Source organism: Austrofundulus limnaeus, unplaced genomic scaffold, assembly GCF_001266775.1.
Source record: "Austrofundulus limnaeus strain Quisiro unplaced genomic scaffold, Austrofundulus_limnaeus-1.0 Scaffold311, whole genome shotgun sequence".
Taxonomy (NCBI): domain Eukaryota; kingdom Metazoa; phylum Chordata; class Actinopteri; order Cyprinodontiformes; family Rivulidae; genus Austrofundulus; species Austrofundulus limnaeus.
The window spans coordinates 586,887-598,002 of record NW_013952713.1 but is presented as its reverse complement, the minus strand read 5'-3'; the positions used below and the strand labels follow the sequence as shown (position 1 = coordinate 598,002).

Below are 11,116 nucleotides of genomic sequence, written 5' to 3'. Positions count from 1 at the left end.
ATCTAAGTTTGATTATGTCAGAGAAATTAAATCTCTGACAGTGATCATTACACAGTGTGGCTCTAATTCCTCACTTCACCATCTGTGTCGCAGTTTCACGTCTCCAAAATGAGCGTACGCATGGGTCAGAGCTGGCTGAGGCACTGCACATTTTCACGTCAAGTTTGGATTTTATAAATCACAACCTTGGCGTAAAAAGTGGCGTACGCAAGTTTCTGGGCTCAAATTGTGCATTTGTGCCAGTTTTTTCCCAGTCATAACCTTTTTCAGTAGGGGACAGGTAAAGTTTCACAGTGTTTCCCCTACCACTGAATCATTATGCAGTCCCCCCTCCCAACAGAAATATCTGCCCCCACACCAATTAAAGCTCATCTACTTCTTTTTTTTTCTCTTGTGTCACAAGAGCTCGTCTCCTTCTCAATGGGACAGGGAGCAGAGACAAAGCCCCTTTTTCTCCACGCGTTTTAAGCGCTTCTCGTTGATTTAGCATCAGCCAAATGTGTGTCCATTTTGGACAAACTGGCCACCCAAGGTTACACGCACACTTATAAACAATGTTGCAAAGCCAACAACAACAAAAAGTTAGACTGCTGGATCATAAAACCACAACGGCTTAAGCCACGTACTGACAATCAAACAACAGAGTGAGGAAAACACTGCTAAGGCAGGACTGTATGCTAATTCTTTTTGCTTATAGCACTGGTGCTACAGAGGTTATTGGTTTTGTAGCACAGAACAAAAAGTTGTAGCACCAGAATAAAATGTTTGTTATGACCTCTAAAACCAAAAGCACAAATTGTGGGAACTGTTGTACGACATGGGTCACCATCATTTTTGAGACTGAGAGCCACTTGAGGGGTACAGAGGAACATGAATAGCTATTTGTTTGATAAACATAAATTTGCAAGGCTCACCTTAAGTTATAATAGTAATTAATTTACATATATGTGAATACAGTATTTGACACTCTGATTACATCTTAATGTTAAAGACTCCTTGTGACGATTATCAATAATAATTTACAATGATAAATTATTCTTATTATTGTTAAGTGATTAGAACTGTGTGAGCAGAAGCAGATGGATGCAGATGACATGTGACCTGGATAGAACAAGCAGGCAAAACAATGCATGGATGGAGAAGTTTCAATTCATGTTTTGAATGATTTTTTAGATGACTCCAACCAACGTGTTCTTGTTATGACTGTAAGTAATTTGCACAGGACACATTACAATTCTGTAAAACATTTTTAGCATATTTTAAAACAAACTTTATTTGCAATTATTGAAGCTCCACAGTGTCTTTATTTCTATACTGTTTGAAAGGTTAGAGTTGAAGGCCTAATAGACAGGTTAATAATGGTTTCTCACCAACTTCACATTCACCTGACAAACATCAGTCTTCTCAACTACTGTGCACAAAAAACAGTATATTTCCTAAAATGTTCTGTTTACTTATTGTCACAGCCTCTTAAGATAATGCTGGATTTGTGTCTGTATTTATGTCTGTAAGTTAAATGTTGCAGTCAAAGGGAGCAAATTACATTTCTCAATCAAAATCCCATTAGGACCAAAAACTGCAAGGATTGTGTGTATATAGCAAAATTTGCATATGAACGTGTGTGTGTTTGTTTGGTCTTCTACATGTCATTCAGCCCATTTAAGGTAAAAATGTTTTTAGTGTGCGAGTTTGTTTATGAATATATTCAAATGCCAGTGCTTAATAATGCACGCTGTAACAACAATCATCATCAGGATTCTAATTGTGTGCTATTCAGATGGAATCAAGGTACCATTTACAAAATGTAACCAAGTAGACTCAAATAATAGAGTTAAACCTAACAGGAATGATTTATGATCCACTTTTTTATTAATAATGGAAACAATAACCATCAACTCCGCTGGATTCAGGGCTCCTTTAACAGTGGATGATGAGTATGCTACATTGTGCCTATGTAGCCAGAACGTGGAAGGTCTTTGTAGGATCTGGGCAAAGTGCTCTGGCCTGCATACAGGGTGCAGTTATAGAACACAGTAGGTTTACAATGGTTTTGAATATGTACTAAACATCTGTAGTCTTGTTGCTGAAATTTTATTAATGTAGTGGCAGCATATCAATGACCGGGGCCCATGTCCAACTGTGTGACTTGATTTTGAAGAATTTGAGGAGGGACTGGCCATGCTTGCCTCATGCCTACGCCATGATCATGACAAGGTCATGGGAGTGTACTGGGAATGCTTAAGTTAGAAGTGAAACACCTTTTCAGCAAGTGGTACATCAAGGTTACATTTTACATTAAAGAAGGTTTTCTAAATGTGCCACAATCCAGCCACATTCAAAAAGATTGCGTATATTTTTGGGTCATCATTCTGTGTGAAGGGGGCCTTGAAAATCTGACCCTTCAACCAAATAAAGACAATTTAGGGTTATTATTTTGTCTTTTGAAAAACTTCAGCTAGTTTGAGTGCTTCTTTTCACAACAGAGGTTCCAGGTGGCACAAAAAAGTTGAGGAGAATTTCATCTCTGAGATAAACACAGCAGAGAAGTGGTCAGAAGAAATATGTTGTCTTCTATTTAGATGTAGACGGTTTAGTAGAATCTCGAGTGCTTTCAGTTATTTTGGCAGTAAGAGACTTTCATTAAACAGGAGGCCCTTCTTATAAATGGTTGAGAAAAGTTAAAAATGTTTATTTGAAAACTTTCAAGGTATGTTTTATTGGTCTGTGGTAATGATACAACACAACACTGTTAAAAAAGTTTAAAAACAAGTTTTATTGTTGGATCTCCATTTTAGGCATGAGCCTGAAAAGATCCAAGCGATCATTTTGATAATGACTGTTGAAACGATCCAGGTTCAGCTCGTACTCTGTGTGTGAGCATGGCCATCAGTCAAAAAACAGACACAACCAACTTTATTACCATCATAATCTCCACAACTGTTGCCGTAAAAGACAAAAAACAAGGTCCCAGAGGCAAAGTCCAACTGCCTGTACTCATCTAGTCATCTGTCTCCATTTATCTCTCCATTTCCCTGTCGTTTCATCCATCAGACTATCATCATTTCACTGTTGTTTCCATCTCATCAATCACATAGTTTCTCAATCACTTATCCCTTCTGCACCCACCTTCTTCCCTCATGATACAATCAGCATTTCTTGCCTCAGTTTGTCTTTTTCTTTTCCAAACACAGTTTTTACCGCCTTTCATCTAGTTGAATATCTTTGTCATTATGTGCCGTTGTGTCTTTCATCCTTGTTTCAATGTCACACAGCTGGCAGGGTGCTTTTGCTGGAGGGTGCACAGTATACATGCACATATTGGGTCTCTGTTGCTATGTCCATCATTTTTATTAGAGTAAGATTTTGGCTGGAGGAAGGTTTGAAAAAAAAATGTACTGAAAGGGGGAGGTGGAGGGACAAAATGAGACGGCTCCTTTGTAGGAGGAGAATAAAAAGATTTTAGAACGTACATGAAATTGAATGAAAATGATTAATTGCCTAATAAATACACATGAGCTACCCTTTCATTGCATATTCAGAATACTAAATGAATGCCAAATAATCTACTTTATTTTAACTTGAGATTAAATTAGTTAAGAACTGCTATTTGTTATTGGCAATGGCTGTAAAGTAAACTAAAACCCATTATTTAATAAAGAGATTTTTACTGGGGTACTAGGATATGTTAGTAATCAATATTAAGTGCCATATGTCTATCATTTAATGGGAAAATAAATACATTTAAGCCAAAAATAATAAAAGAAATTCAATACTTTGTGGAGCTTTTCTTTTTAATAAACATTTATAGATGCAAGTCTCCATAAACTTGGCATGAATAAGACCAGGGATTTTTTTGTCCACTTTTCAAAATAAACAGCTTTGGTTGGATGCATTCCAAAGGTGTAAAAGCAAACTGTAAGTCATTTAGCAGATTCTCATTCTGACTCACGTCTGGAGTTTGACTACACCAACTACTTTTACAGTGTTTTTTAGGGTCATTTCCCTGCTGAAAGGTAAACCTCAGGACCCACTCTTAGTCCAGTGACTGAAACTGTTATTTTGTGGTTGTGTTTAACAAAATACACAGTCTCTTTGATGCTAATCAATGGACAGAAGGTTTGTTATTCATCAGTTTGCAGCAGGCCAGGCTCTCATTTTCAGTTTTCCTTACAAATATGGTCCCATTTAAAAAAGGATATTAACAGGCTTTCCAGCGATATAAGATTTATTGTCAACAAGCATATACATCTATTAGATACAACCTTTCTTACTTTTTGTGCTATGCATATTTATTTGTTTACCGTATTTGTTTATGAAACTAATTTTGCACACAACACTAGCTTGTGTTTTGCCTTATATTTCTACAGAACTGGAAATACTACCAAACTGCTGCAGTCTGGTGCCTCTGCTATTGATGTCCTGCATCGTGTCAAGTCAATGGGAGTAAGGCCATTCTCAGCCATTAAGTGTCTGATGCTTCTGCCTGTTTGCATCTGGAACTGCTTTTTGTACAAAAACTTACAAACGAGCAACATGCAACTGTGTTGTTGAATAACTTATTGTCACATACCTGTAACTTAAGCCTTACTTAGTAGCAACACATCGGCATATGCTGAACATTTTGCTTGTGTGCAACATTTTTGGATGGCATCGGCGCACAACAACTCATGCCATCGTATGTCAGCATGCTACAAACAAATGCAAAACCTACACCTAACCTACACAACCTTTACCACATTTGCCTTTTTTCAGATACTGGAATTAGCTATAGCATTATAGTATGAAAGTCTTAGCAAACTTTAGTGAAATCATTGAAAAGACTGGCTGTGATCTGTGCTAGTCTTTCTCTGGGCTGGGAATAACTTTGATTGGCTTGCTTTCACTACTATTTCACCACTAGTACAATAATAATAAATAGTCAGGTGCACTGAAAAGGTAAACTAACACTAAAAAAATGCAGACCAATAATGAAACACCAACAACAAGGGAGTATTGCTGATGATTTGGTCTCAACCTCTGTACCCATTACTTCACATGTGGTAATGGTAGGGTGGAGTGTCAAAATAACCCATTAAATCTGTGTGTAGGAACAAGTTCTCACTGTTGTGACTATTGTACAGAAATGAAGAAAAAAATCAGAGAGGAAGAAAGATTAGCACAGGATAGGAAAACAAGAGAAAGAGTGATGAGAAGGAAAAGTGCAAGAAGTTAAGTGATTGTAATAATGTTCCACCTCTTGACAAGCTACTAGCAAGCCCTGCCAACACCACACTCCCTGCCCATAACCCCAGCCAGCAGCCTTGGCAACAGTCCCCTTCGGCAGCAGGCCCCTCTGACAACATTGGCCCCTCTTCTTGAAAACAACAGACCGAGGACGTGGGGAGCTGGGTGATATAAAACTCACCGTGTGTGTGTGTGTGTGTGTGTCTGTGCCATAAATGTAAAGAGCTCAGCTGAGGGAATAGATGCAGATGTGTGTGTTTGAGTGTTTTCATGTCTGGTAAGCCTGATATAAAGTTGATAGATAGCTGCTGTAGGAATGACAAGGTGCAATGTGTATGGAAAAAAAGAGAATGTGTGTGTCTGTTTGCTAAATGCAAAATGATTGGGTGCGTCAGTAGAGAGCAGACTGTGTGTGCTTGTGTGCATGCGGGTCTATAAACCTGATAGAACGATTGCTTGGCAGAGGAACAGGATGGTGTAAAGCGAAGGGGATGAGATTTTAGTTGCTATAGTAATGACAGGGCAGCATTGAGAGTGTGTGTCTGAATGAGTTTGTGCGTGTGCGTTTGTCAGACCTGGTGGAAAATGAGAGCCTGGCTGATGTATCCCCAGCTGGATGTGGGGCTGAGGTAGTGAATCAGCAGGAGCAGGAGCAGCATGAAGGCTATGCTGGCAGAGGCATAAATGGCGTTGATTAGAAACATCATGATGGCACAACCAATGATGCCCAACACACACGTATGCCAGGTGAAGTAACGAAAGGTGGGCCTGCAGAGCAAAACAACAAATGAGTAAAGGTAAATGTCACAGCAGAGATTACAAGAAGTTGGAATTGCATAAAACAGAATTTTACAATTAAGATTAAAAAAAATAGGACAGAAATGTCAGCCTGTGATATTTCAAGTTTAGATATTTATATAAAATCATTTATGACCAGAGGAGAGGTAAAAACATAAACAATAACTCAAAAACATTACAAAACCTTCTTTGCGGTCTGTTTCAATATGAATACCCCAGAAGACATTTGTGTCTAAATTAGTTTTTGTGTTTATATCTGGGGAAATAAGTTATTATTTGATAACTTTATTTGGAAAAAATAATTGCAAATAACATTTCTTTTTTTTTGTACATAAACCAGGGAGAAGTGAAGACTTTAAAGAGCCTGTCTGTTAGTTATTAAACTTACTCATGTTGCACCTAAAAAGCCTCAATTTAAATATACTTGTCCCACTGTTAACTAAACTAGTAATTTATTTATTTACTGCACCTACATTTAACCTGGCAAATCCCATTGAGATCACAGATCTCTTTTGCAGGGGAGGCCTGGGCCTGAAGGCAACCTACTGTACACGTTTTTGTGTTGTGGGGGAAACTGAAGTACCTGAAGAAAACCCATGCAAGAACGAGGAGAGCATGCAAACTCCACACAGAAAGACCCCAGGTCCAAACTGGGGATCGAACCAAGAATCTCCTTGCTGTGAGACATCAGTACTAAGCACTGAGTAGTCGTGCTGTCAAAGCAATGATATGAAGTCTGGGAAAATTGAACAATTTTTTACATCATTCAAATAATAAATCAGTTCTGTGTTCTAAAGCTGAGAAAATGGTGTGTGTGTGTGTGTGTGTGTGTGTGTGTGTGTGTGTGTGTGTGTGTGTGTGTGTGTGTGTGAGTGTGTGTGTGGGAGGAGGGTCATTAGAAACATATAGACCTACANTGTGTGTGTGTGTGTGTGTGTGTGTGTGTGTGTGTGTGTGTGTGTGTGCGCGCGCACGTTAGGGAGGAGGGTCATTAGAAACATATAGACCTACATGTTTTCCTACATCTTAAAAAAACTAACAATCTACTGACCTACACCCACAAAGGCTAAAAACAGTCAATTTTCCAGAAAATCTGTGTCATATGAGTCAGACTTCTTATAACTTTTCCACAATCCAAAAGCATGTATGTTGCTTTAGGTCCAGGACTGCCTTGAAAAAAAAATCTGTGATCAAAATGGGATTTTAAATAAATGTTCAATGAATAAAATAGTTTAAGTTAAAATTTCAAGACTTTCCAGCACCTTAGAGCAGTGATGATTTACACATACAATAACAGTATATGCTCCACTTATTTATCTTATTTGTTCCATAAAAATAATGTTTTTTGTTATAAACTACACTAAATATGTGCAACTAGCAAAGGCCACCAACATAAGCTACTGTATTTGTTAGCACACAGTATGATTTGAGGAGGACACCTAGCCACTAGCAAACCACCTAAGGTTGACTAGCCACAGTGGCCCATATTGAATTGGGTTGACTAAAAATAATCAGATCTAAATTTGATAATTACTTTGAAAGTTGAAAATCTGATCACTAGTTTATGAGATATTTTACTAACAGAAAAATGAAAACACAATTATCCTTACAATCCATATAATTATGAGTATTTGGCAAGTCTGTCCTGTCCACATATGCTTTTCAAGTTAGTTTTATTCTTTACAGATGAAAACAAAAACAAGCAAACAAACAAACAAAAAACAAACAAATAAACATACTGTACATACATACAAAAACAGCGTCTGTGCTGGTGAATTGTAAAAGTCCAAACCCTGTTCTTTGTTTTCTTACTAAACTTTAGCACAGGGGTGTCCAATTCTGGGCCTCAAATGCCATTATCCTGGATGTTTAGAGGTTTCTCTGCTCCAACACACAGACCACCATGATTTGAATGGTGTGATGTCAAGAGGAGATTACACTTTTACATAAGCATGACTGTAGCCTTTTTGATGGATTAATGATACTTTATTTTTATTTTACCTAACCAAAGCCAGCTTAGTCTGAATGAGGGGAAGGACAGCAGAAATGTTTTATTTACAATTTAATTAAAATATATCAACAATGGAAGCCTTGTCCATCTAGCCTTACATGCTGCAGTCATAGTTTGACTAAGAGTGAGAGGAGGAAGACCAAATTGTAGTTGGTAAGTCCATATCTGCAATTCTGTCACAAAAATTAGACGTCATACTTGGAACAAGAGAAAACGTCCTAGAAAATACAGAAAACTGAACCGATTGAAAAATATGACCCAAAAAGAATATAAAGATATCTTTGCAGTACTGGATGAGACTCATTTCAACATTTCTGCACTCCTAGAGACTCCAGTACACAACAAACTGCATTTAACAGTTAAAAAAGTGGATTTTGCATGATATGTTCTCTTTAAATGCTTCCATCAACCCACACACACACACACACACACTTTCAGAATCATTTCCTAATGTGTGGCTTCACAGCAGCATCAAAACAAATGTGGAGTTAATGCTTAGGCAAGATCAATTAAAACAAATGCCACACAGACAATAAGCTTCCACTGCGTACTGCTGTAGACCTCTCACTGTTTGTGTGCACAGGCTGAATAAATATGGAAATTAGTACATTAGCTCTATTCACTGCACTAAGAGCTTACACATGCATGTGTGTCTGTGTGCCAGGTTTTAAGTGGGGAAGAGTTGGAGATGCGAGCTACATTCTGGATGGAAGTACCAAACATTTTTGCAGGATCAAGTAATTGACCTCAATTTTCCAGCAACACCTGAAGTCGTGCAGATAAACAGCCATAAAAATAGACCAAGCTGTAATTACACAACACAGCTCAAATGACTGGCCAGTTCCTCCAAAGATCAATTTACAGATTTAGAATTTTTGTAAGGTTGCTGCTGCACCGATAAACATAATCCACTAGCAATGTGTCACTCTACGAAAGTATGGTAAAGTAGTGATGCCAAAGGAAAGCTAAAACAGTGTATAAAATAAGGAGACGCACATTGGTTTCCTTGTTAGTAAGAGAAGACAATCTAAAATCTAAGGATAGAATCTGTAAATAAATAATTTGAGTTCACAACTGATAATTTGGATGGATGAAAAGTCGAATGGACGAACGGACGGATGAACATATGGACTGCCAAACAATTTCTTTGAGTAAAACTTTAGATTAACTGACTCATCAAATTCAAGGAAATAAGAAATATAATAACCTTTCAAAATTCAGCCAGTACCTGCTGCTGATATTTTCCTTTCTGGCCACTGGTCCCCATGTGCAACGGACATGAGAGAGGCAAGGTACGCCCTGGGCTGATCACAAGTTCATCACAGGGCTACACAGAGACAAACAATCATTCACAGTCTCACTCACACCTAGGGACAATTTAGAGTTGCCAACTAGCCTAACATGCATGTTTTAAATGAGTAAAACCAGAGAAAAACCACACATGCATGACAAAAACACGCAAACTGGAAGGTGCTCCAGCTAGGAACTATGTTTTTCTGCCAGGGAACTTCAATGCCCACAAGAGTAGCAACCGTGTGACCTAGAGGAGAGTGATTGGGAGTAACGGTCTCTCTGATCTGGGCCCCAGTTATCTGTTGCTGGACTTTGAAACTAGTCACAGAACATTAATCATAAACACCATGTTTAAACATAGGCAGAGCTCCCTAAGGCTGTAGATCAATGATAGTATTTGTAGTCATGACATCTGATTGGCTGGGATTGAGGTCAGTTGCTACGAGCCATCCAGTCCCTACACAAGTGGTGTAAGAGTATGGGTTGCATTGCCAACAGTAAGTTGGACCCGTTTGAGGTGGAAAGTTGGACTCTGCCAGAGCTGTCCATTGTCACATTCTGATCATGATCTTCAGGTTTCATTTGAGCGGTTTGCAGCAGAGTGTGAAGCAGTTAGGATGGGATGTAGCACTGCTAAATCTGAGGTTGTAGTCCTCAGTGAGACAAGGATGGACTGCCCTCTCCGAGTTGGGAGTAAGATGCGGCCTTAATTGGAGGAGTTTTAATATCTCTGAGTTTTGTTCACAAGTGAGGGAAGAAAGGATTGTGACATTGCAAGATAGATTGGTGTAGCTTCTGCAGTATTGCATACTCTGTTGTGGCGATGAGGAAGCTGAGCTGCAAGGCAAAACTTTCTGTTTACTAACGGATCTACATTCTTACTCTCATCCATGGTCACAAACTCTGGGTAGTGAACAAAAAAACAAGATTGCAGTCAGAGAGAATTTCCTCTGCAGGGAGACACTTGGAGCAGAATCACTGTTCTTTCACAAGAAAGAAGAGCCAGTTGAGGTGGTTTGAGCATGTGGTAAGAATACCCCCGAGATGCCTCTCTAGGGTGGATTTTGGGCATATTCAACAGAGAAAAGAACCTGGGAAGGACCCAGAACACAAGGAAGAGACTATGTAGCTTGGTTCCTCTGGGAACTGACTGGAATCCTCTCAGAAAATCAGAAAGACGTGGCTATGGAAAGATATGTTTGGGCCTCCTTGCTCAAGCTGCTTCCCCTACAATCCAAATCTGGAACAAGTGGAAAATAATGGATTGATTGTGTCAGACACTGTTACTCACATCTATTACATCATTACACTGGCAAAGTTGCTAACAAAAACACAAGTTTATGAGACAAACAATTAATTTCTTGATTTTCAAAGTTTAAACTATATAGTCTTCTGTTTTATGAGCCAAATGTATTTTTTTCATGCTAACAAACTGCAAGTCATTAAACATGCCTTTGTCAGCATTCTTTTGTCAGCAATTTGTCACACAGGCCTTTATCACAGTTTTACCCCACTCTTGCTTATTTCCACTGTTCTACAAAAGTATTTAGACTTTGTTTTTATTTCCACTGAACTTGATCACTTAGAACAGACATTGCCCACAATTTTATCTCTCCACATCTATTCCATCAAAGAGTGAAATTAATTATGGTAAAAGCCTGCCCACCTGGTTCACCATCCCCCCACTTATCCTTTTTGTCTCTGCAGGAACTCTTACTGCTAATGAGAGACTACATACAGTCACCTCCCACACACACACACACACACACACACACACACACACACACACAC

General features: G+C 38.6%; 1 protein-coding gene across 1 annotated transcript in view; it reads right to left on the bottom strand.

Annotated features, from left to right (window-relative positions):
- LOC106527157 (solute carrier family 12 member 9) overlaps nucleotides 1-11,116 on the bottom strand; it is a gene marked incomplete at its 5' end in the record, with an annotated part of 91,294 nt that overhangs the window by 20,984 nt on the left and 59,194 nt on the right. The window contains 1 exon segment of the mRNA XM_014021958.1: nucleotides 5,799-5,991. Within this exon segment, the coding sequence (XP_013877412.1) occupies nucleotides 5,799-5,991 (193 nt within the window).